The sequence below is a fragment of the Stylophora pistillata genome, chromosome 13 (assembly GCF_964205215.1).
Source record: "Stylophora pistillata chromosome 13, jaStyPist1.2, whole genome shotgun sequence".
NCBI lineage: Eukaryota > Metazoa > Cnidaria > Anthozoa > Scleractinia > Pocilloporidae > Stylophora > Stylophora pistillata.
In genome coordinates, this window is record NC_142531.1 from 11,534,045 (window position 1) to 11,560,541 (window position 26,497).

The 26,497-nt window shown below is 38.3% G+C and overlaps 3 protein-coding genes and 1 long non-coding RNA gene across 7 annotated transcripts; 2 read left to right on the top strand and 2 right to left on the bottom strand.

The window, feature by feature from the left end:
* The first annotated feature begins 5,006 nt into the window (after positions 1–5,006).
* LOC148717643 (uncharacterized) lies at positions 5,007–5,990 on the top strand. Its single transcript, XM_088742390.1, has one exon. It carries the CDS (start codon positions 5,007–5,009, stop codon positions 5,988–5,990), a length of 984 nt encoding a protein of 327 aa, XP_088598516.1.
* A 1,276-nt stretch (positions 5,991–7,266) lies between these two features.
* Positions 7,267–9,505, top strand: LOC111319431 (uncharacterized). The gene is made up of 2 exons (XM_022922207.2): positions 7,267–7,673; positions 7,814–9,505. The coding sequence occupies exon 2, from the start codon at positions 8,064–8,066 to the stop codon at positions 8,895–8,897; it is 834 nt and encodes a 277-aa protein (XP_022777942.2). The 5' UTR covers positions 7,267–7,673; positions 7,814–8,063; the 3' UTR covers positions 8,898–9,505.
* On the bottom strand, positions 9,500–11,136 carry LOC148717644 (uncharacterized). Its single transcript, XM_088743837.1, has 2 exons — positions 10,867–11,136; positions 9,500–10,593 (listed from the first exon to the last, which is right to left on the bottom strand). Exons 1-2 carry the CDS (start codon positions 10,975–10,977, stop codon positions 9,529–9,531), a joined length of 1,176 nt encoding a protein of 391 aa, XP_088599963.1. The 5' UTR covers positions 10,978–11,136; the 3' UTR covers positions 9,500–9,528.
* A 2,889-nt stretch (positions 11,137–14,025) lies between these two features.
* Positions 14,026–25,567, bottom strand: LOC148717645 (uncharacterized). 4 transcript variants are annotated; one of them, XR_015994854.1, is made up of 3 exons: positions 24,124–25,562; positions 15,541–15,604; positions 14,026–15,197 (listed from the first exon to the last, which is right to left on the bottom strand). It is a non-coding gene; the product is annotated as an uncharacterized LOC148717645 (long non-coding RNA). The 4 variants fall into 4 exon arrangements; XR_015994855.1 differs by lacking the exon at positions 24,124–25,562 and adding an exon at positions 15,929–15,947; XR_015994856.1 differs by lacking the exons at positions 14,026–15,197; positions 15,541–15,604 and adding exons at positions 18,476–19,978; positions 20,991–21,370 and having other exon boundaries at positions 24,124–25,567.
* Between the last annotated feature and the right edge of the window lie 930 nt (positions 25,568–26,497).

Sequence of the window (26,497 nt, forward strand, 5' to 3'; positions counted from 1 at the left end):
CTCAGCCACACCAAGCAACACAGCAACTACTAGTAACCTTGACAGCAATGCCAGTTGTTCTAGTTACCTGATGGCAGGAGCAGTTGTCGAGATGTTTACTGGAGTAACTTTTAATAATTCTCCAATAAATATTTCCATAAACTATCGGTCCAGCATGACACCAACGAGCGATTCCATGCAATGAAAGAAAAACAGTTAAAATTGTGACTTTTAACCTTTTTTGAACTGTTTTTCGTCAGAGTTTACCGAGAAAGTCCTGTCGTAAACTGATTTAATTGGAACAACAAACTCTCTCGCTTACAAAGATTATTGATGATTGAAGATCTTGTGGTAATGTGAAACTACTTCCGTTGTAGTACACACTAGGCGACACGCCTTGAAACATGCCAATCTTAATAACGCGTTCTCCTATTTCTTGACGACATTGTACAAATCACGACAGTCCAGTCCTAATCATTATATTTTGAATACACTTTTTTTTATAACTGTAAAGCACTTACCGGTTTTTTGGAAGACCTTGCTTTGATACCGGAACGCTTGAAATTTTCATTTCGCTTGAGGATTTCACCATTCAGTTGTTGATTGTCGGCGCCACATTTTGCCAAGTTGACTGGTAGCAAGCAAATCTCTGTCTTAAATAATTCCGTATTTTGTACTTTCAGTTTTTTTGTTGAAGATTGTAAAATGTGAGATACTGCTTTCTCCACGAGTTTGAAATAAAAGTGGTCTTCATTCAAAAAATATCTCGTTCGCTAGATATTGACACCTGACTTTGAAAGGGTTTCCATTGTTTGCGCACTGGCTTGGCGCACAAAAATACAAAACATCTGGTTTCGCCCAGTGATTCGATGGCTTTAGCTATGCGATTCAAGAAAAATTCACGAGGTATAATAAAATTGTCGACGATTCAAACGTGAGCGACTTACCTTGCTTTCTATTCCCTTAACAATGACAGTTCTGACAGTTGACTTTAAAATGGCTTTCTAGGGTGCGCGCACGGGATAAAAACAAACTAGTCTGAATTTCAGCCGTCTCTTCCCTTTACCCCAAGGGGGGCACGGGACGAGGGAAGAGACCGCTGAAATTCAGACTAAAAACAAACAATAATATTGCCGTTTTAATTTCTTGTTTTCTTATTTTTGTTCAGTTACGCGATTTAAGAAAAATTCACTGCCTGACTCGCGAATTCCACGTTAAATTTCACTTGAAAAAGCGATATCGCACTCATCGCTTCGCGATTCGTGCGATATCGGTTTTTCGCGTGAAATTTAACATAGAATTCTTGAGTCAGGCAGTGAATTTTTCTATAGAGTGATATGTTTTGGTGTAGTGTAATCTGATCGGCGCAATTAGGTGGATCTCTAAGCAATCTGACTGGCGCATCTTTTTTTGGCGTATCTCAAAGCAATGTGTATCTCAATTAGAAAGTACGCTCTAACCAATTAGAGCGTACTTGCTAATTTGTGGTTTGACAGGTCTTCAAATTTTAGCGAATGAACGCGTTACTCGGGGAAAGCGGTTCGCGAATTAAGGTGGCTCGTACCAGTTTCCTCGCGCGGGGAACAGGTCACTCTTGCGTGACGCGCGTGAGAGAAACGTGCGAAAGAAGCGCGAGATCAAAAGATGAAAATTCAAAACAAAGATGGCGGTGCGTGGAATTTTTTTCTACTTTTGTGAGAAGTTTACCTAAGAGCTTGTATATGATGTGTTGAGCGGCCACTGTGAATGCAGGAGATAGAAACTAAGATAACGAAGACGATTTTCGGAGAAATAAAGGTTGCTTCACTTCACATTTAAAAGAAATATTCAACCGATATGAAATCTTGTGACGGCGAAATAAGAACTCAAGTGAAGGATAATTTACCTGAAGTGGAAGAAGACTTTAAAACTTCAGGGAAAATAATATTATATAGCCAGAAGTCATGTGTAGGATTTTTACGATGAGCTCGGGAGGCTGTATTTAAACGGTTGTTTAATGATTTTCTTAGCAGTAAACGTCTGTAAACATCAGATCGTAGGTGCTCGCGCAAGCACACGCAGTTGTCAGCGGTAGCTAAAACAGATCACGAGCAAATGTCGATGTTATAGAATCCAGATTTTTAAATGCGCGAGAACGCGCGTGGAAATTGCTAAACTCACGAAAGCTATTGCATAAAAACAAGTCCAGTAGCCCCTTCTTTTTATTGTTCCAATATGATAATAACGTCGAAAGGAATCATCAGAAAAAAAAACTAGAAAATTCTACGAAAGGAAATTTGCGATGTGTGAAAATTGCCCTCTTTGTAGATATTCTGAAATTCCGCTCCGTATAATTTTTTAAAAATCTTTGTGCATTTTCCTTTTCAAGCGCCAAGATCAATCACTGAAAAAAATCAGGGGGTCACCGGGTTAGTTTTCGAATTATTTTAGCCACAAGCTAAAAAATGCGTCTGAATAAGCCTATGAAAGCGTTGCTAAGGAAACTGCTAATGACGAAATGACACTTATTTTTGGATAACCAATGATTATGTAATTCAACCCCGTAAAAGTGTTCAACTGGCCTTGGTCAGTCTTTCTGTTGTATTCTTTCAAAGTTACAAACCGTCAAAAAGATGAAAAACCGGTACGAGCCACCTTAAGGAAAACGTATCAGTCGTGTTGGGAAAGCGGCGGAGTTGTGATCGTTGTACGACTATGGTTATTCTTCGTTCTAAAGGAGACCGACTGGAACATGAGAAAAATTTTGAATCAGATATTGCTTGAGATGTTGATGGGAGCAACTTCAGGATATTTCATTGCTATGTATTAGTTAATCAGCGATTCCATTTGGAATTTCGCTTGAAGAACGAGGTAAGAATGACATCTTCAGGAGTTGTGAGTTCATCTCTTCAATGTAATGGTTCGTGTCTTTCGTGAGGACTTCTATCCTGTCATCAGTCTACGTCACTGCGGAGTCACATGAGATGCGCGCGCATGCTGCTGGTCAGTGCTCGCTTGCTGGTTTAGATCTTAACACCATTTCTATTTCTGCTCCGCAATCCAAGGAAAATATCCGCAATCCTGCGCTCCTTTGGAATCTTTTCTACAAAATTCCAAGCTTAAGGTACGTGGAAGTCCATGATTGTTTGACTTTTCCTCAAATTTCAGTGAAAACATCAGGATGGGCGATTCAAACAATGCCGCTCCTGAAATGGATGAATCGCACGAGGACACCTCAAGAAGCTCACAGAGCGCCAAGGAGGGCAGCCTTAACAAGGCTATATTCCCAATTAACGAAAATATGGCTAAGATGGCGGCCATTTTTGAGAACATGTGCGACACTAAAAGGCCACCGGCCAAGAAACGAAAGGCTAGAGGTGAAGACAGCATGTCAGCCTCTGACCCAGAGTCAGAGGAGGAGGCTGGGCCCTCAACCTCTCCTCGCATGGATGATAATGTTAGCTTGTATGCTAGCGATGAATTGGAGGACGACGATGCTGTCAAAGTGCTCACCGAGCGTAATAAAACCCTAAAAAGGTCACCGACCAAAAAAGTAGCAAAGGAAAGATGCTCAACTCATTGGCTGATGCCTATGACACTGAAGACGCCACCGGCGATGATTTGGATGAGGATGTGACAACTCTTGTCAAAAAGCGATGGGGTAAGAAACTAAATCCCGATAAAATCAAGACAATTCTTGAAAAACACAAACGTCCGGCAAATTGTCCTGAACTCAAACAGATAAAGGTAAATCAGGAGATATGGGCGCAATTAAATGCCCGCCAGCGGAAAGCTGATTTACAAATTGCCAATCTTCAGCAGCTTGTCAATAAGACAGCTATTGTCAATTTACAAACCCTTCAGTGGATTACTGCAAATGCTGATAATACACCAGGGCTTATAAATAATCTGGCCGATACCATTGCAATGTTGGGTCGTGTACAGACCCAGATGTCTCAGTTAAGACGGGAACAAATTAAGCCTGCACTAAGCTACGAGTATAAGTCAAAATGCTCATTTGAAATACCTGCTACTTCACAACAACTCTTTGGGGACGAATTGTCCAAGCATCTAAAAGATGCAAGGGAAACTAGTAAACTAAGGAAGGTTATAAAACCCAAAAACACTGCAAGCTACCGACCCCAATCGAAATATGCCAGGGAAGACTCCTTTTTAGGGGGAAAGCCCCCTTTCAAAAACCGGGGCAACCAAGGCCAACAACAGGGCCAGAGGGCCACCAAGTGGTCAAAAAATTGAGAGAAATCCAAAACTCGGTAAGTATGTTTACACAAATTTTGCCACTCTTATTGAATTACCTTCACAGCCGATGTACCAATTTTACAGCTGGGCAGGTGAAATTACACTACTCAGCATGGACAAAACTAACTAGTGACAAGGATATCTTATCTGATGTCCTGGGAGTAAGCATCCAACGTGATGACACTCCAGTGCAACATAAACTCCCAACAAACAAGCACAATGAGACTGATACTAAAAACATCAACCTGGAAGTTCAAAAATTGATTACCCAAAATTGCTACATGGCATGCATAGACATGAAGGATGCCTATTACTCTATACCAATCAAGCAATCAGACAGAAAGTATTTACGCTTTCACTGGGAAAATAAGACCTACCAGTTTTCCTGTCTGCCAAATGGGTTAGCTTGTGCCCCCCGGAAGTTTACTGAAATACTCAAGCCAGTGCTGGCCCACCTGCATACTAAAGGGCACATATCAGTTGCTCACTTGGATGATGTTTATCTCCAAGCGCAGACATATGATCAATGTATTTTGAATGTCACAGAGACTATGCTGACTCTTGAGCAGCTTGGCGTCATTGTACACCCTGTGAAATCTCTCTTGATCCCTTCCCAAGAGATAATAGTCCTCGGTTTTCTTATAAACTCAGTGACAATGACTATCAGACTTACCAATGAGTAGGCAAAAGGAATATGCGATGCATGCAAGGATGTTCAGCATGGCAAAATTACCATCAGAGAAGTAGCCAGAGTACTTGGTAAACTAGTATCAAGTTTCCCAGGGGTCATGCATGGTCCTTTATATTACAGACAACTCGAAGCTGACAAAACTGCAGCTCTTAAAAGAAATAAAGGCAATTTTGACTCCTATATGACATTGTCACATGGAGCCCTTCAGGAGCTACAGTGGTGGGTTAGAAATGTTGAAAATTCCTTCAATGTAATTTACCACCCTAAACCTGAGCTCCTTATAACCACAGATGCCTCACTCTTGGGGTGGGGTGCTCATTGTGGGGAGATTTCAACGGGAGGAAACTGGTCTTTCTCTGAATCCCAGAATCATATTAACCAGCTAGAAATGCATGCTATTCTTCTGGCTCTGAAAACCTTTGCAAAAGAAAAGAAAAAACTCCATGTCAGAATAATGTGTGATAATACAACAGCAGTCAGTGTGTTAAATCATATGGGTTCTAGCCATTCGCATAGCTGTAATCTGATGGCAAAAGAAATTTGGGAATGGTGCCCGGACAGGGGAATCTGGCTGAGTGTTGCCCATATACCAGGAAAGCATAACTTGGTTGTTGATTTTGAATCCAGGAGAAATGAGAGAGAGTCAGAGTGGATGCTAGACAAAGATGCCTTGTCTCATGCCTTAGAAAAATTTATGTTCATGCCAGACATTGACTTATTCGCTTCTCGCATCAACAATCAGTTTCCAAGTTATGTTTCCTACAAACCAGATCCAACTACTAGTGCTATAGATGCATTCTCATTGGATTGGCCCGTGCTGAAATTATATGCATTTCCCCCCTTTAGTGTTATTTCAGCCTGCCTAAGCAAAATGGTATCAGATCAGGCAACAGGAATTTTTGTTCCCCCAGATTGGCCAACTCAGAGTTGTTTTCCCAAAGTTCTGCACATGATGGTCAAGGAGAGAGTGCTGATAAAAGCCAGAAAGGATCTTCTGTTTCTACCGAGTCACCCGTCCGAAGTACATCCCCTGTGGAAACAACTCAGTCTGATGGTATGTCTATTATCAGGGAAAACCTAAATCACGTTGGGACGTTAATATTGTTTTAAACTACTTCAGGACCATGAAGTTGGCCCAGGATTTATCGTTAAAGGACCTCTCGTTAAAATTGACAATGTTATTACATCTAACAACTGGCCAACGAGGCCAGACGGTTCATTTATTTGACATCAATCATATACAAGCATTTGGGGACATGTATAGGATTACCGTCATGGACAAGCTAAAGCAATCAAAGCCAGGAAAGCACCTGGAGCCTATCGAACTTTTAGCCTTTAAAGAGGACAAAAAACTCTGTGTAGTGGAGCATCTGACTGAATACCTTAGTAGGACCAAGCCACTAAGGAAGGAGCATTCCCAGTTGCTCTTAACCTACATCAAGCCTCATGATCCTGTTTCGCGGGACACTGTATCTAGATGGACAAAGGCAGTTATGAAATCAGCAGGAATTGACCTCACTGCCTATTCTGCACACAGTACCAGATCTGCGTCCACTTCGTCTTGTAAAGCTAAGGGACTTGCGATACAAGAAATTTTGATAGCAGCAGGATGGCTCAACTCTGGAACTTTTGCACGTTTCTATGAGAAGCCGGTCGATAGAGCAGCAAATTTTGGACACACGTTATTAGAGTGAACAATGATACACATCTGTAGCCATTTTTGACAATAAATGCCGTTATTGTTGTTGAACTATGTCTGATTTTGTTGATAACTCATGGCACAGGACTTTGAAGTCTCATGTGACTCCGTAGTGACGTAGACTGATGACAGGATAGAATTACAAGATTAAACGAGACTTACCTGTAAGTTGAAGTTTGATTGGGATTCTATCCTGTCATCAGTCCGGAACGAAGGAGTCACATCCCAACCCACCCACCCTTCTCCTTCGTTCCTTATCCTGTGCCATTCACTTTGAAGACTGACCAGCAGCATGCGCGCGCATCTCATGTGACTCCTTCGTTCCGGACTGATGACAGGATAGAATCCCAATCAAACTTCAACTTACAGGTAAGTCTCGTTTAATCTTGTAATTTATCGCTATGATCTGTCGGGATTAGAAAGGTCGTCAGGGAACTGTCTCTACCATTAGCAAGTTAAAACGTACATGTTTTGTGTACCGTTCCTTCACTTATGACGCACACACTGTTAGCTAAAGGCCTAACACGAATTTAGCACCAGAACGTGTTGTTTTGGAAGGGCTAGTTTTGCTGACTCAGGTAAAACTTGCGCAAGCATTTGCATAAATCATATTTGATTGATAATCTTTTTTTTTTCGCCTTGTGTTTGCAAGGCCGGCGAACTTCAAAGGGGTAGGTTATTGTTCAACTTTTTGGTGCGTGACGTCACGACTACCGTGCATCACAATACAATGCAGCGTTGTTCGAAAATGGTTGATAGAGAAATGTTTTGACTTTAGATTATTTTTATTACTGTTTGCTTGACTGAAAATGCATAGATTTTAACTCAAAAACATGCCTGGAGATAACTGTTCCGTAATTGGCTGTGGAACTTGCCGTAAAACCAAAGGAATTGGAAGATGGAAGCTTCCAGCACCTCGGAACGAAGCATATCGCAAATGGCGCGAAGATTGGCTCCATGAGCTCAAGAAATACAGAGTTACGGACAGTAACTTCCAACGACAGATCGAAAATGACAAAGTATTTACTTGTGAAAAGCATTTTCATGAAAATGACATCGAAATAAGTAAGTGTGTGTGTATAATTCCAGCGATTTAGCGGTGTGCTTATTAGTAAACGGACCGCCAAAACATGCGAAATCTACTATGTAACTCAGTTGAATTTTTGATAAAAACGTTAACATATATCTTAAACTTTATCTCTCAGCCGTATCAGAGAAAATGACAAAGAAAAGGCCGAAGTTTGGAGCACTTCCATTGCTGAGCATGCCACAGAAGAGCTTTCAAAAACAACCACCAACTCCCAGGCCTTTGAGATCAATTGTAAAGGAAGACTTCGAAGTTTCTGATATTTGACCGAAAAGAGACATTGCTATAAAAGCTTCCATGAATTCTGTAAAAGAGCCCAGTCATTGAAGATTATACAAGAGTGGTGTACTCAGGCCAAAGAAGACAGAATGGTGTTCAGAAAGTCAAATGAGTCCTCTGTTTGCTTACCACAACTGGAGTTGGTGGTCGATGACAGTCTTGGGTTCAGCATTTTAGTTTATGGTTGGTTACTACCAGATGACCACATACTTTATACGAAGTATTATAGATCAATGAGAAATGTTACCTTGAATGAATTGGTCAGAAAACTAACAGAGTCCTTCATTATTTGTCCTGGGATTGAACAACCAGAACTGAACTCAAATATTATTCACCATGTTATCCCAATGTCAGTGGATCCTTTGAACTGTAGTGATAATGAACCTGAAAACTTTTCCTTCAAGGAATACTGGCGTTCGTGTAAATGCCAGCTCCTTGTTGAGGGCATAGAACTTTGTTTATCATGTGAGGAACAATCATATAATATGCATCGATCGTCACAAGCAAAGCAGCGACGAATGTCAGAACCTGCACATCTCTATGCACCAGTTTCTAAGACTGCCCCAGATAGAATTAAACTTACACTGAGAGGGCAACGGCTTAAATGTGCAGATCTTGAGTGCCAGCTGAATCAAATGAAATCAGAAATTGCCAAATCCAGTATTGAGGTTGATCACAATTTGAGCCATGATGTTACAACCATACTCAGTGAAGCTCAAGAGGTGACACCGTTCATGAAATTGTTCTGGCGGCAGCAAAAGAAATTGCTCCAAAGTAGTCCAAGTGGTGTCAAATACCATCCAATGGTTATTCGCTATGCCTTGTCGCTGGCTGCAAAATCTCCCTCCTGCTACAAAGAGATCCGACAGAGCACTTTGGTAATCAACGCAAATTGGGAAGAAGAAGCGACAACCCAGACATGAGAATCTTTGGCTACAATGATAATGCAATAAGAATACAAAGGTCTATTTCGTCCCAAAGTGGAAATACCCGTGGAAGGAAGGACAGGGGCAAAGCCTGGGTAAATGTAACAGATGATCCTGTTCCTAGAAAGAAGTCAAAGAATTGACATCAACATTTTTAATTTATTACTAGAAAATACTGCTATATAACTTTGCAGTGGTACATCCAAAAATGTAGTGAAATACTTGTAAAATATTCTTTGCAATGTGATGTCAATTCCATTGTTTTTCTTTTGTATTTAATCAACTGCAACATTGTCTTGTAAATGACTTGAATATTGATTCACAGATGTTTGCAAACCACTTTATATATATATATATATATATATATAATATTGTACATAACTTGTTGTCATCTAGATAGGGCTGACTTCTAAGTTAGAATTTTAGTGTTCTATAGATGCTTAAGTAAACCAGAACATTGACATTAATAAATACATTGATTGCTTCAAAGGTGGTTGCAAACCACCTCATACATTTTAAGTATACATAATTTGTTGACATCTAGATGACTGACTTCTGCTAACATAAACCAGAACATTGACCCTATAAATAAAATTGCCATTTGATACATTTTATGCTGTCTTTGATTCTAGGGTTCTCTATCATCCTTTCCTCCACTTGCCCTTTTAATTTCCTTTCTCAGGGACTTAGCTTTCACTTGCTTCTGTTTGATCTTGTGCTTCTGAATTACATCTCTTGCAAATGAAAATGAGCGTACACGTAAATATAAGGTGATAATACTGTGCAGCATATCTTTACTAATTCTGCTATCAATCTCCAGTGAGGATTCAGATACAATTTCATTGAAGAAAGCAACTACATCTGTATCTTTGCAACATTTCTCAATTACAGCTTCAATGTTGATAGATCTTTGGTCAGTTTTACAATTGTTTCTAAAATGATGTTCTGCCCTCAAAAATATTTTCTGGGGTTTTTTCGTTGGATTCCACAGCCCTCCACGGCTTAAGGAAGAGATAAGTTTCTGTGATTCAGTGATAGTCTTTGATTCTTCTTTGCATGCATTTAATAAAGATGTAGCCTGTTGACTTTCTGTTGATTTCCAATTCTTAGATGCTCTGTGTTTATTGTGCAGATTTTGCAAGACATAGCCTCCTAGATATTGTAGACCAGCAATCTCTTTTTCCTTTAAAGCTTTTTCAACTTCGTTATCATTTACAGGAGAAAGAGATTCTTTGCAGTAGGCCAGGAGTCGATCAGCAAGTTTAGTTGATAACAATGTTGCTGAATTACTGGACAGACTCGGGAAGTATTTTGTAGCATGTAATGATATGGTCGCGTAATACTTGGAGTAAAACTTATCAGCGTTTCCATTCTTCGTAAAGCCATCAAAAATAGTCCGTATCTCTTCAAACTCTTTTGATCCTTCGCAAATGTTAAACTGGAATGATGATATTTCATCTCGCATTGCTTTTGTAAACACTTTTCTTTTGCTTATTGTCGTTTTCACGTTGTTCACCAGATCGTTCAAAACGTCGCTTGTAAATGCTATTCTTTGCCTTGATTCTTCCTCTTGTACATCTTGTTCGGGATCTTGGTTGGTATCTTTGTGTTTAATAGTCGTGTGTCTGCTTAGACCTCGTTTACTTTTACAAACTTTTTGACATATACTACAAGCTACGTCTTGCCTTTGGACCTAGAATGTAAGAAACATTTAGTTGATCAAACTTGATAAAATCGCCCACAGTTTGAAATCAGTTTATACCAATATTGCTACTATAACTCTTCTTAAAGCTTTAACGATTCTAAAAGAATCCGAAAGAAATCTAATTTTTCTTCTGGAGCTCTGGAAACAGATACACAATACCGAACACTGATCGATCTCAAGCCAACTACACCGAGCCTTTTCTAGCAACAAACCGCGAATAAAATGACTAAATAGGACTAACTTTTAGCTTTTAACACGCACCTCCTGTACAGCTTCATGAAACTGTTCTTCCAAATTCTCATCTTCTTCTAAAACTGCCATAATAGCATCGAAATCTTCTTCGAATATAAAGTCTTCGATGCCAGACGCCATGTTTGTTTACTGTGACAACGATAGCGATGCACGGTACTCGTGACGTATCATGACGTAACGGTGCAATTCAAATAGACAACCAAGTTACATTTACTTTCTGCGTCGACTGCTATGTTAAATATCCGTTTCTTTGCTTCTAAAAGCTCTCCATGAATTAAATATTGTTTAAACGGTTCTTTCCCTCTACACTTGCGTGTTTACTTTTTACTCGCCGGTATAGAATAGACTTTCTTAGATGAAATACCATTTTCCAGTAAAGGACGTAAATTTTTTGAGAGAATTCTACCTTACTGAAAAATATTTCACAAGGAACACGATCGGACAGTCAGTCAATTTACCACGCAACTCTCACGTGCTTAGACGTTTTCTACTGTAAACAACCTGCATTTTATCACGTATTTCGCACGTACAGGGCGAAGTCCAAATGGCCAATTTGCAAAATGATTCTTTTCTCTTCGTTCAATCTATTTTCACACGTTTCAAGTATGGAGACCGGAAAATATCTTCATCCAGAGGCTGTTAGAGATAAAGTAGAGCTTTCCACTGTAAAATCAGGTGTTAGATTTTCCTTATTTTTGGGTGCCCTGTTCATGTTTAAGCTGTTTTCCATATTTGGTATTGCACATGTGGTTTGTTGTTTTGTGGATCAATAAATTAGTTGTACCGCCATCTTGGTCTGATTTACTTGTATTCGGAATACATAACAATATATATATCTTATTAGACGTTTTGTTGTGTAGTGTCGCTGAGTATTTTTACGAGTTGTGCCGTATTTTGACGAGCCCGTAGGGCGAGGCAAAATACAAATAACGAGTAAAAATACTCAGCGATACTACACAACAAAACGTCTAATAAGTTATTTATTATCCAACACGCCAACCTGTTATTTCAGTGCGGGCGAATTTCGCGGATATTTATTTACAAGGAATGCGTGACAGAAGTATGCGAAGCGGAACGGAATTGGCGCGTTGTTGTGTTGCTGTTTCTATTTTCTTCATTACATTAAGAAATTTTCTGGTCGTCAAGCTGTTTTTCTTCGTTCGATTCGTCTAATCAACTTGGATCTATATTTTCCAGCCATTCTGACTCTTCGTCGTCGGAAATATAATTCAAATTGTCCGCCATTTGCCTTTTTTTTCGTAACTACAATCCAATTCTTCGCTTGCGCGATGCGAGAAAACCTGTTTAACCGGTACTCTACAATAGACGAGTACAAATACTGCGTGATATTTGTACTCGTCTATGGCGTTATTTGTACTCGTCTAGGTGTAGTTGGATAATAAGGAAGAATATTTTGAGGTAACTAACTGTTATTGAACAAGGGGCTATACCGAGGGAACGAATTGAAGGCTTTGCTGCTTTAGAAAAATCGCTGTTGAGTGCTTTTCACTTTTTAAAACTGCCTCCCAGTTAGCTCAATGGATAGAGCGGTGGACTGTTGTGCGGGAGGTCGAGGGTTCGAGCCCCGGCCGGACCAACACTCAAGGTCTTAAAATAATTAAGAAGAATATGGTTCCTTTCTATAACATCAAGAAATGGTTAGATAATCTGGTCTTCTCGGATAGGGACGAATAAATGGAGGTCCCGTCTCCTGCAGGAGGGGTAGGAGACGTTATTCTCTCACGCACGAGATTACTGTGTGATGGATGTCCTTCCCCGGGGTGGGAGGGGTGGGTTGGGCTTAGGTGGATGAACCTAGTAGGGGACTACGTGTCCTATTGTTCTTCCACCTGTAGAATGTACAAATCTTTAGAATCACAAAAAGAATCTTTAAGATCACATTGTTTGTTGATAAGACTTTGGAACAAATTGACGCCATCCATGACGATTTGGAAATACTAAAATCGCTAGAGGAAATGCGGGTCGCTCGATAAAAATATGCATTTGAACGAGATAATCTTTGTTTACAAGGATTTGTCCCGCTTATATCTGATAACAAACCTCTGAAGTTTAAATGTATGTGGCAGTGACTTACACAAGATTTTTTTTGTTAGGAAAGTGTAGTTGTTTTTTCCGTAATAGTAATCTATCAATAGATCCTATGGCCAATGTCTATAGAATGTCTATATATTAATTAATCAAATTTTAAACAATCAGCCAATAAACTTTTACTGTTCTCACGGTTGTTGCTTTTATCAGTACGTTAAAAATAGAAGTGATTCATAGTATTCAAATAAATATTTTTATAAGTTTACTCGAGAGATGAGTTAGCCTGCAGTGCAGGCGGATTTTGGCGGGGCGAGTAGATGTTCAGGCTGCCATCTTGAATTAGAAAAACAATGGAGAGTTTGGGCCCTCTCTCCTTTCCCAAACGTTTTACCTCACCCCAACTCTCCCCTGTTTTTCTAATTCAAGATGGCGGCCTGAACAACCGATAGGACTATCTACTCGCCCCGCCAAAATCCGCCTGCACTGCAGGCTAGAGATGAGTATCCACACTTCGAGCCCGACTGACACTCGATGCCAAAACTCAGCCTCATTCCCAGACTATGTCCACCACATTGCTTTACGCCAATTAAAAACTGCTACGTAACGCCTATTGTGCATTTTCCTACACAGGAAAAACCAAACGGAATTTCTTATTCTGACCCTTTATAGTCAGAGTAATAATTAGGACTTTGTGTCTGACGAAGAACGGCAGTAAGCACAATGATAACCTATGAGCAGGTCGTTGTTTGGTCTCGCCATGCAACGTTGGAGAGAGAGCGTTGCGTGACGAGTTCCAATCAGGGCTGTGGAGGGGACTGCAGGAAGCGTGGTACCAACACAGTTTATTTTTGCCAACAATTATTCAGACACCAGCATCAGTTACTTAGTGTCCCATTTCAACTCACATATCCAAATAATAACTCCTGCGTGCTTTGCATGTCTATGTTAATCAGTTTGGTGAATGATTTCCGTTCCCCATCCTTTTTTACTTGTTCCAACCTTGCAGTGATACACACCAAAAACGTAATGGATAATTTTAGAGTGTTTAGAGAAATGGATGACTTCTTTCTAACATCCAGGCAACAAGCGAGTCTAGACTTCAGCAAATTTCCCACGACATTGATAGGATAGATAGTTTATTCACTTTAAAAAACTTGCAGCCGAGAGCTGAATTGCGATAAGGTTTACAAATGCAAAATTTCTAACTTACTAAATTACAACTAATTAGTTAATTTACTAATTAAAAAATGTTACAGAATGACAAATTCACAAGCATGCGTCGAATTCCTATGTAAAATAAGAAACAAAATAATATCTAATTATCACCCACAATAAACTTAACTTAAAAGAAAACTATTCTTGCACCTTTAAGTTTTACACCTCGGACGAATAAATGTTCTTTGTTCTCTCAGATAGTAGCCAGGTTGGTATTTGCTTGGAAGTAGTTTATGAAGACTGTGAGATTGATCTGCACATATTTCATTGAACAACTTTGGCGCGATTGCCTCTCTTCTATCATACAGCGTTAAAAGTCCAGATAGTTCCAGAGCCTTGCCACACAAAAGCTCGGGGTAAATAATCTTCATAGCACGTTTTTTAAGTCTTTCCAGGTCTTCGCGTAACTAACTTGGTAAAGCGCGATGGAAAACTGGGCTGCTGTACTCCAGAATAGACCGAATACATGTAATGTAAAATAGAAGCTCTTTTGTGGCAACATGCGATCTCTTAAGCTGTCTTAGAAAATATAGTCTTGTAGAAACCTTCCTAATTAGCTCTGACACATGGGCATTCCATTTTAAATCACTACTTATATTGAGTCCTAATAATTTCACACTGTTCACAGTCTCAAGGGTCTGATGGTTAACCCAGATAGGGTCAAATTCTGGTTCGCTTTTTGCGAAGCTAATCCTAAGCTCTTTACATTTTCTTTCGTTTAAATAAAAACCTTCATCCCTTGCTTGTATTGCGAAATCGTCTACTATTTGCTGAATAAAGCTCTTTTGGCCTTTAGCTATCACCTCTGAGATTGTGGTATCATCCACATATTTCCACATATCTGCTTCTCCTGCATTCAGATCATTAATGGCCATGGCTAATCACCATGGCCCAAGCTTGGTCCCCTGTGGGACACCAGCTGGAATGTAACGCCATTCGGAGAAGCAATCCTGGGCCAGTGTAACTCTCTGTCTGTATGGATACGTGGCTGACCAGTTAATCCTCCAATAACACCTTTGTGGCACTTAAAGAGATGATTATCCAATCTCTTGAGCATAATCCCTCAATGGGCACCCCTTTAAATTTCGAGAAAAAGATGACATTCCTTTTAATGTTACAAGAAGCTACTCAGAGAACTCACTTGGACCAACCCTACTGATATGTCTGGATAGTAATGACGAAATTCAATTGAATACACTTTAATGTTCCTTACTTTCGTTTCAAAAACTCTCGTATTTTTGACAATTAGTATCTGCGGATTTCTTCAGCGATTGCAAGAGTCTGGTGCTTGAAGCTAATTGTGCTTGAAAAGTTGTTATAAAACAGCTGCGACATCCTAAATGACATTTCTCAGTACTTTGTAATAATACTCAGTACTTAGTAATAATTCATAAGCCTTCATTAGAAATGTTGGCTTACCTTTGCTGGAAATTTTCTATGCTTCCCTCATCTCTTTTCGATCTCTTAAGTGGATATCTTTTTCCTTTTTAAAAAAGATATTAAAAATGAAATGCCGTAAAAGCATAGATGAATAATTAAATGCTTTAACTCAATAACTATATTAATTAATATATACTAAATAATACATACACATTAAAATGTAAATTGATTAGTAATTGGGAAATAACAAGTGATTATCAACAATTGCCTTGATAACAATTTAATAATTTTAACTGAATGGTTTGATGCCTTAAAAACATTGAATAGCAAACTAATGCATTATTTAGTTATTATAATAATAGATTAATAATTGAAGAAATGCATAAGTAGAACTGAACAATTTGATTAATAACAAACTGATAAATACCTCATGAGCAATAATAAATTGATGTCAATTATTTAAAAATTTAACAGATTGACAATTTAATACTCGAATTTTATAATTTGAATAAATAATCGATTTTTGATTAGTAATAATTCATAAATAAAAGAATATAACAATAACAACCAAAAATTAATAAATGATGGATAAGTATTATCAATGTGGTTTCTATTTTTCACATACCAGCAAAACGGGGTGGATTTCGCGAGTTTACCACACCAACTAATAAATTATTTTTCGTATGTCCGTTTTGGGTCCCATATTTCATTTACACTGGTATCAGAAAAATGGGGTGAATTACGCGAACTAATGAACTCTTTTGTATATGTACCGTTTTGGGTCCTATATTTTTTAATTACTAGAAAAATGGGGGGGATTATGCGATTTAAGCACATCAACCAATAAATTATTTTTAGTCATGAACGTGGAACAATAGACAGTGCAGGACAGAACAGTTGGGGCAGCATTAACTTCCATTACACAAAGTGATGGTTTGTTTGAATTGTTCGTTTTTCCTTAGGGTTAGGGTTAGGGGTGGATTATGCGATTTAAGCACATCAACCAATAGATTATTTTTAGTTATGAAAATGTAACAATAGAGAGAGAGTACAAGAAAGAACAGTTGGGGTAGCATTAACTTCCAGTACACAAAGTAATGGTTTTCTTTCATCTTCATTCCCTGTTTTCTGTTCCTCTTTATTGCTTTCTATAGGTTGAAAATGAAACGGATTATGCGAGTTTAGCACATCAACTAAGATTCTTTTTAGTTATGTACATTTTGTGTTCTATTTTTTCAATTACCAGCAAATGGAATGAATAACGCGAGTTTAGCACATCAACTAATTGAATCTTTTTATTTCTGTACATTTTGTCCTATTTTTCAATTACCAGTAAAATGGAATGAATAACGCGAGTTTAGCACATCAGCTAAAAGGTTCGTTTTAGTTATGTACATTTTGTGTCCTATTTTTCAATTACCAGCAAAATGGAATGTATTACGCGAGTTTAGCACATCCGCTAATAGATTCTTTCTCGAATTGTCCGTTTTGGGACTCATTTTATTTATTATTAAAATGAGATGGATTTCGCGAACTCAGACTTTTTTCCAAACTGTCTGTTTTAGAACCTATTATTAACTCAACAGCAAATTCGATTTGAGAAGGATTTCGCAGGTTTAGCAGGACAACTAATAGCATATTTTCCCTACTGTCCACTTTGGATCCTACTTGTGAATAATGAATAAGACTGTGCAGCCAATTAGCTCGTGCTGCAGCATCCATATCCAATAATTCAATAGAAAACCCTTCGGTCATTTCACGCCTTATTGGATCCTGACATGTCCTTAAAAGAAAATTTGCTTGAGGTATATTTTTATCGTAAACATTTATGAAGCTTTCTTCTGATCATATAGTTTGCTAAGATTTTAGTGAAACTAGTGATATATGCAAACAAATTTTTTCCCGAAGGACACCCGCGAAGGTGGGAAGTAACCTTAAGCTTGTCGCATGCGAATAAGTCGTGTCGTATAGATCGGCCCCAAAACGAAAAATTTACATTACTTTTATATGTTGAAATGAATACCCTGATACACAGTGGCTTTAGCCTCTGCATACCCTCTTATGTTTTTCTCTGAATACCTGGGAGCCTAGCAAACTGGTAACCACCCATATTCTCTCGTTCTCTTTAAAATAGGATTGTTGATCAATTTTTGCTGAGTTGGCTGCCATGGCCCAAGATGGAGGACCACGTGGCGAGATAAACTAATTTCTTCTCTGCCATCCTGAGGTTTCTCATACTTTCAGAATAGAACAGAATTCTGGCTAACCTAACAACTCAACAGGAAATCGTCCCTTTTAAATTGAATGTTCAAAGGGAATTCTTGAAATTGCTTTGAGGTTTATCACCTATCACGAAATAAAACCAGTGAGCAAGGCTGTTATGAATTACACACAACTTCAGATGAGGGTGTCTGGCATAGTGAAGTACTGGTGCATTTCATCCCTGAGAAGCAATCAAACTTCTGTTTTCTCACTAATAACATTACTCAAAAATTAATAATCAGTGACTTGGAAGTCAGGCATATCAAAGAATATTGGCACGGAGAGGTAATCTCTTTAATGGTTCATGTGCACATTCTAGGGTGAACTTTATTGTATCTCTAGTATGAACATTGGTGGTGATATTTTTGACAAAGGCCATCACCGGACGGCCATGTTTACAGATTTTGAAGGGAGGATTAAACCACAGAGGCTCAGGGTTAAACAGCTTTGTAAAATTTCGTTGTATATTAATATTACTAAGTGATACATTTCTTATGTTTTGAAGAGCATGTGATTAACATGGAGTGGCTGGAACAAGAAATAGTTGTGGAAGAGCGGCTGGAAAGAGGAAGAGAAGAACGAAGAAAAAGGGAGGAGCAAACGAAAAGAGAGAAACAAAGAAGGGGAGAAGATCATTTTTCCGACACATACCTATACTTAAGTTACCCCTTTTAAAATTTTAAACCTATATATCCATGTCACTTAGTAGTTCCTCTTCTTTTCTGAATATGTGAAACCGTGATCTCTTGGAAAACTACTCTATCAGGGATATAAATTTAATGTATATTGTTTCTTTTTTTATTTTAAAGTGAGCTTAATGAGCTTGATTAGGACAGCCATATTAGTACGTCAATGTGATCGGAAGACATCAAATATTTGGAAGAGAAACTTAAAACTTGTCCTTTGCTTACTAATATTTTTCTTTCGTGAAGCCCTATTAAGTGACTCTTGATGTCATGTTAAGTTCTCCTTTGGTTCCACAAGGAAACAGGCAGCACGTCGGAATGAGACGACAGTAGTTCATCCTAAGTCACCAAGGGCTTCTTTTGTAATCAACCCTTCAATTATTCTTTTACAGTGTTTTATCTGGCGGTGAATAGTACCCGTGGGCCTCTGCGTAGACGTTCGCTTTGCTTGTCACGCAAATATAAATCAATAGTTTGCCGTCAATATATGCACATACATCAGTGTATACAATTGACTTCAATTCCAAGGGTGTGAATAATATGCAGACCCTTTTCAACAATCAGAACATCACAGTGGTGAAACATAACACCAAAACTTGCAGACTGATAAATATTTTATGGGGAAGGCTACATTCTCTTTTCCAGAAAAATAACCTCCTCAAAATAAGTGATAATTGACGAATAATCCCTAGGCTTTGTGCAGGGGATTCTACAAAGTAACGGCTAAAATTATTGACTTCACCCGAGGATAGCCTTCCGACAACTACCCCCGACCCAAAATTTTCTTACGCGAATTAAGGGTGCACTTCCAGTGATCTAACTTACAACTGCAGTATATCTGTTTATCCCTATTTCCATGTTTTGAGTGCATTCGAAAATCAACACAATTTCACAGCTCGTACCGTGCATGTGCAATACATCGAAACTGGACATATCCATTATTAACCCCTCTTTCCATTTTTCATTGAATGTGGAAATTCTCGAAAAAAGGAAATAAATTCTGACAATTTATCCCTTAAGTAGAATATATCCTAACATGCTAAATCCAATCTTCACCCCAATTTTCCACTTTCTCAATCAACTCTAGAAACAGGGGGTTATTATGACAATTCATCCTACAAGTGAATAATATCATAACTTTTCCATATCCAATCTTTACCCCGATTTGTTCAATTAACTGTAGAAAAACGGGAATCGTGATAATTCGAGTGGTTAACATCATGACTGCGACGTCCAATCTTTACCCCGATTTTCCATTTTTCGAACGAGTTCAAATCTTTACCCTAATTTTCCATTTTTTTTCGTTTATTAGAGACAAATAGGGTAAAATCTGACAATTAATCCCACATGTGGGATACATTATAGCTTTTCATAGTCAATCTTCACCCCGATTTTCCGTTTTCTTGGTAAATTCTGGAAAAACGGGGTAAAATCTGAGTATTCATCCTATAAGTGGAATAGAGCCTAATACGTATATGTGCACGATCCTTCGCAGTAAAGCAGTATTTAAGCAATAGTGAAAATCAGACCTGAAAAAAAAAAAAAAAAAATTCAGGCCTGTACGGGATTCGAACCACTGACCTCTGCGACACTAGCGCAGCGCTCTACCAATTGAGCTAACAAGCCAACTGGGAGCAGGCTATCAAATTAATTCGACATAAACCCGTAGATGATAAATCAAACAACAAACATATGAAATACATATATATGAACTGCGGTTATGAAACGTATATGTGCACGATCCTTCGCAGTAAAGCACTATTTAAGCAATAGTGAAAATCAGACCTGAAAAAAATTCAGGCCTGTACGGGATTCCCGTGCAGGGAATTTTTTTCAGGAAATTTTTTTCAGGAATTTATTTCAGGTCTGATTTTCACTATTGCTTAAATAGTGCTTTACTGCGAAGGATCGTGCACATATACGTTTCATAACCGCAGTTCATATATATGCATTTCATATGTTTGTTGTTAGAACCTAATACGTCGCATCATAGTTAGTCTACTAACTATGGTCACATTCAATCTTTGTCCCGTTTTTTTTGCTTGTTTTCCAAGAATTCTGTAAAAAATGGGGTAAAATCGAACAATTCATCCTGCAAATGAAACATATCCCAACTTGTTATGTGTAATCTTTACCCGACTTTTCATTATTTTCAGAGAATTCCAACGTTTCCAATGAATTATAACTCGGTACATCCCTGATTTTCCGTTTTTTCTAATAAATTCCAAAAAACAGGGTTAATTCTGAAAACTCACCCCATAATTCAATCCGGTCTTCTATTTTATTTCAATGAATTCCAGAAAAAAGGGGATGGTAAGTTATGAGAATTTATATTGTAAACCGAAGAAAAAGGGCATTTAGAACGGAAAAAAATATCCTGCACAGCAGCAAAAATTTCTTGATGTCCAGAAATCACCCACCCCCCCTCAAAAGTTAAATGGTCAGCTCCTAAATTGGAACATAGTCTGTGCAGTCCTCTCCCTCAAAAATGGAAAGCCATATTAAAGAAGAATCATTTCCCCTAAATTTCTCAAGACAAACCTCTCTCTTAGTAACATATGTTTCTGGGGAGGAATTGCTGGAAACTTTGTCCTCTTGCACTGATTGTCCATCCGCTGATTTTATCAGTTGCTTTACGAGCTGAATATTTTGTTCAATTCTCTAGAATTGCAATGGTAAATGCATCAAGCTGCGTTGTTTCAGAAAGGTCTACTGCTAGGCAACTTAAATTGTTTGCCAGTGCTTGTGAATGACTTCTGGTGGTAATGTGAAGATTGGATGACATAAATGTTATCATTATTAGGGTTATGATGGTGAGTATCATGTAGAAAAACTGCATTCGTTGGTAGTTAAAATGTTGAGGCAGAAGTCTGTTATATTTTTGACTGTTTAGTAGCTTGTAGCACATTCATCCTCAAATTCTGTTGGAAAATATAAAATTATTCACATAATTGTCAGGAAATCTCAAAAGTGCAGGGTGGGAAGGAAAGAGAACGTATGGTGTTTAAGCAGATAAATTACCAGATTTTATTTTCTGTTACTGCTATTAAATTCACGCTTTGAATAACTCAATCTGCTCAAGTAATCTAAATTTATTACCGGTTTATGTTGTTAAAACCTGCCATGAGAAGCCATAAGAGACTAGCTGGTTCCCCTTGCTTAACTGCTCAGTTTGTCTACAGCACACTCCACCACACTCTTTTCTAATTTCACAATTCGTGCAATGCCCCTGTTGACATCAGTGAAAATTTAGCACATTTTTCTGATATGGGCGTTTTGGCTTGCATTGGCACTTACTGTATTTCTTCACTGTGGGTACTAAAAGTTGGAATCACCTGAAACCACCTGAAACCATCTAAAACCACAAAGGAAACCTTCAAGGAAACATTCCATTGTTCTTGTTGAAAACACACTCAATTAGCTCTACGAATGGCTGGGAGTTGCACAGGAATATGCGAAGTCATTTCTTGACAAAGCACTTGTGACAATATCAACATGCGATCGCAAATGCAAAGAAGAAACTTTTAAATAGAATGAAATACATGAAGATTTTTCAACGGGATCATGCAAATTAAATATCAAAAAGCCCAGGAAGGCCTGAAGATTTTCAAACTTCCTTAGGAAATTTTGAACATTGTGTTTCTTTTTAACCAGAGACAAATTTATAGCGTGACCTAAAATTTCACTGACTTTGTTTTTGCAAAAGTGAAGTATATGTGGATTTTTTGCAAGGTATTTTACTGCAAATGACAGAATATAGCTGATGAACGGTAGCTTTAACTTCCACTGCCTAAGTAAATTGACTAGATAGTTGAGATTTTGAGAAAAAAAGCCTAAAGCCCTGTTTGTGGTGCCTATTCTGTACTGTAGGGCATTATATACAATATCCGTAAGCCGGGCTCCCTGTGGATAAACTCGATTGTTAACACTTATTTTCTGATGTTACCCATAATTTTTTAGGTGCTTTCATGTTGTTTTACATTGTTTTGAGATATTTTCAGGTAATTTCAGATGGTTTCCTTGGGGGTTTCAGATGGTTTGAGTTGGTTTCATTGATGGTTTCAGATGGTTTCAGGTGGTTTCAGGTGATTCCAACTTTTAGTACCTACAATTTCTTCACCTATAAGCTGAGACCCTGAAAGTCAGGGTCTTTCCACTAGACTTGAGCTGCCCAAAAAAAAAAAAGTAAAACCATTGGCTATAAGCCAAGAGCAAAATTATTGATTGTAACTGGCTATTTGTGTGAGTGAAGCTCATGGAAAACATAAGAAATTGAAACCCAGTAACAAAGTGGTTTTGCTTTTATTAAAATACAAATAGGAACCTGGTAGTTTAATGTTACAACTGAAATATAGTTAGTATTATGTTTTCCAAGTAATGCCCAGAATAATCCAGACCTTAACATTTCATGACTTCTTGTAAGCTTGGCAGTCTTCTAAATTTGCTTCATAATGGTTCACTAAGCATTCATATTTAAACTTGGTAGCAATACATGTGTATTAAGCCTTGATTTGGTAGACTACAACTCCTTTTCAGTTGGTTTTGTTTAATTCATCACAATACTGATATACATGAAAGATTACACTCTTGATTGGCTGAAAACAGCTAGGTGCCTTTTTCATTTAACACTAGTGCAAAACTCAAGTACAAATGTAAACTAGGCTCAGCAACAATAGATCTCACTAGAAACCAATCAGATTTACACGAAGTAGGTTGTGCTGATTGATAAACACAATAGCTGACGAGAAAAACTAAAGCTTGGATATTTTTTTTTATCTTGGTAAACACTACCAAAATTGCATTCCTGAGTAAGATTTCAGCTGAAAGACAAATTTTGATTGCATGTCAAGTTGACCATTTACATGATGATGTCAAGTTCACCTATTCATTTCAAGTCTCCATGTAGCTTGAATTTGGGAAACATGCTGCCATGAAATTACAATTTCAATACTAAGAAACTTGAAAAATTCTGGTACTTAAAATCACATGATACTATCATGCACTTCCCTGTACATTGAACTCTGTTATGTTTAAGTTATGTCTCTAATTACTGTTCTTGAAGTCTATTATCATAATGGTGACACTCATCCCTATTGAACTTTCTGTTAATTAAAACCTCCAGGTGAAATTGGAAATCTTATTGGGTTAAAAAATTATTAGCAATGTTAATGTAATGTTACTTCAGAGTACTACTTAACATATAATTTATTAAATTATTGCTTGTGTTCTGATACTGTTTTGCACCTTTTTTTCCCTAAATTCTTCCATTTGCAACCCCATATCCACCTACCTTCAACTTAATTTCTCTGTTTTCCTTAATGAATACATTCAAACCCGAATACAATAACTATAGTAAATGTTTTGCTCTCAACCAATTGAAAATAGAACTTTGTGCTCTAATGGAAAATAGAAAACTATGCTCAGCATTGTGTTACTTTATATGCATGTATTGTCCAAAATCAGTCAAACAAAATCAAGCTCCCAATGGCTTCTAGTGTAGAATACATCATTTCCCAAATGTCCCAGCCCTTCTGCAAAGGTTTGTCCTCATTTACTCACAGGGTCACAGGCTCTTTCATAGTGAATAATTAAAGAGTTTGTATAGTGGTTTAGTTGGACTTGCTTTTGAGCTCCGTAAAAGTTGTGTGAAATAATTCAAGAAATAAAGTCTTACCTTCGTAAAGAGTAGTCTGTGTTGTTCTCCTCGCGATTTGAGGCCGTTTTGATGTGTTTTAGCTTGACACCCTAAATTACCGGGCATAAAATACGGGAAGGTCGGAAACTTCTGTTGACACATGCTCGCTATATGGCCTACCGGTGATCAGATTTTTAAGAACATAAAAATTAAATCAGTACGAGTCGAACGAATACGCTGGTGTACAAATTTCTGTCTATGAAAAGAGTATACTAAGAGGTGGCTAACACGATTTTCAACGTCCGAGGGAACGAAACACTGCAAACATCACAGCACTCAACCATAACGGTAGGTTAGGGGGGAGGGGAGAGGAGTGGCCAACTTGCGTGGTCGCAGAAGATATATAAAATGGCGGTGTCACAGTGATATGTGTACCCCCGTGATATGTGTACCCCCGCACACATATCACTAGTGATATGTGTACCCCCTCCAAGATGGCGGCCAGTGATATGTGTATCCCCCACCCCCCTCCCCTCCAAAAAATAAATAATTACGGCTAACTTGTGTTAATGGACGCAAATCGTTCACTGAACCATCTTCCACAATCAGAACTGTAAAGGCACGACTCGCAAGTCCGACAGTTCTTATGGACCAGTAGCAAACATCAAACAATCTATTGGAAATATAAAGGAATCGAAATTGTCATGTAAACAAAAATATATCTTGGGGATACACATATCACTGGTGACTGCAATCGTATCGGCTTTGTCGCCTGTCTAGCACTGAAATTACTTGCTACTAGCTCCTTTACTGGCTAGTACGCAAGTGCATGAAATATTTCACCAACTGACAGCAAGTTTTATTGATTCCCAATCATATGTGTCACTGACAAATTTAAAAAGTACACAGACGACATCGCACTAGCCAGGGGATACGTGTATCACTGAGATCTCTCGTTCAGTGATATGTGTATCCTCAACATATCTCGGGGTTACGCATATCACGGACATCGTAGTAAGTGATATGTGTATCCCTTGGTAAAGCAAGCGCTGTTGTCTTTCTAGCAAATTACTAGCTAAGCTTATATATGGCTAGTAAGTGTATTATTGATTCCAAATTGACAGACGATAGCGAGTTAGTCAGGGGATACACATATCACTGCGATCGCCGTTCAGTGATATGTGTATCCCCAATACATCTTGGGGATACAATGTGGATACGCATATCGCGGCAATCGCAGTCAATATGTGTATCCCTTGGTAAAGCAAGCGCTTTTGTCTGTCCAGCAAATTACTAGCTAAGCTTATATATGGCTAGTAAGTGTGTTATTGATTCCAAATTGACAGACGATAGCGAGTTAGTCAGAGGATACACATATCACTGCGATCGCCGTTCAGTGATATGTGTATCCCCAATACATCTTGGGGATACAATGTGGATACGCATATCGCGGCAATCGCAGTCAACATGTGTATCCCTTGGTAAAGGAAGCGCTTTTGTCTGTCCAGCAAATTACTAGCTAAGCTTATATATGGCTAGTAAGTGTGTTATTGATTCCAAATTGACAGACGATAGCGAGTTAGTCAAGGGATACACATATCACTGTGATCGCCGTTCAGTGATATGTGTATCCCCAATACATCTTGGGGATACAATGTGGATACGCATATCGCGGCAATCGCAGTCAATATGTGTATCGGGCCTTGGTAAAGCAAGCGCTTTTGTCTGTCCAGCAAATTACTAGCTAAGCTTATATATGGCTAGTAAGTGTATTATTGATTCCAAATTGACAGACGATAGCGAGTTAGTCAGGGGATACACATATCACTGCTATCCGTAGTCACTAAAACATGGAACGACCTACAACCACCTACAACCACCTAAAACCACCTAAAACCACCTAAAACCATCTACAACAACCTACAACCACCTCAAAAAAATTCAACAACCACCTACAACCACCTCAAAAACATCTACAACCACTCGCAAACAATCTAAAACCATCTAAAACAAGGTATAAATGTCTGAAATAAGGCGAGACGACATGTCACGTACATGAAATACGAGAATCGAACAAAACATCCACTCCCCCCCCCCAAAAAATATCTTACTCTCCCTGGTCCCTTGTAACCATTGGCTTAAGTCACGAAATGAAATACGAGATCATGCTAAGTATAATAGAAGAATAATTAAAGAACTTTACAAAATGAACTATCAAGTCACAAAAAATAATAAAATAAAATAAAAAACTCGTAGTCGAAAGACTTACTTGATTTAGCTTTTTCTACCCTGGGTACCAGTGAGACGTTTTGGTTCACGTTTCATTTGTTTACATAATAGCACAAGGTAGGGTTTCGTTCGATTCTCGTATTTCATGTACGTGACATGTTGTCGTCTCGCCTTATTTCAGACA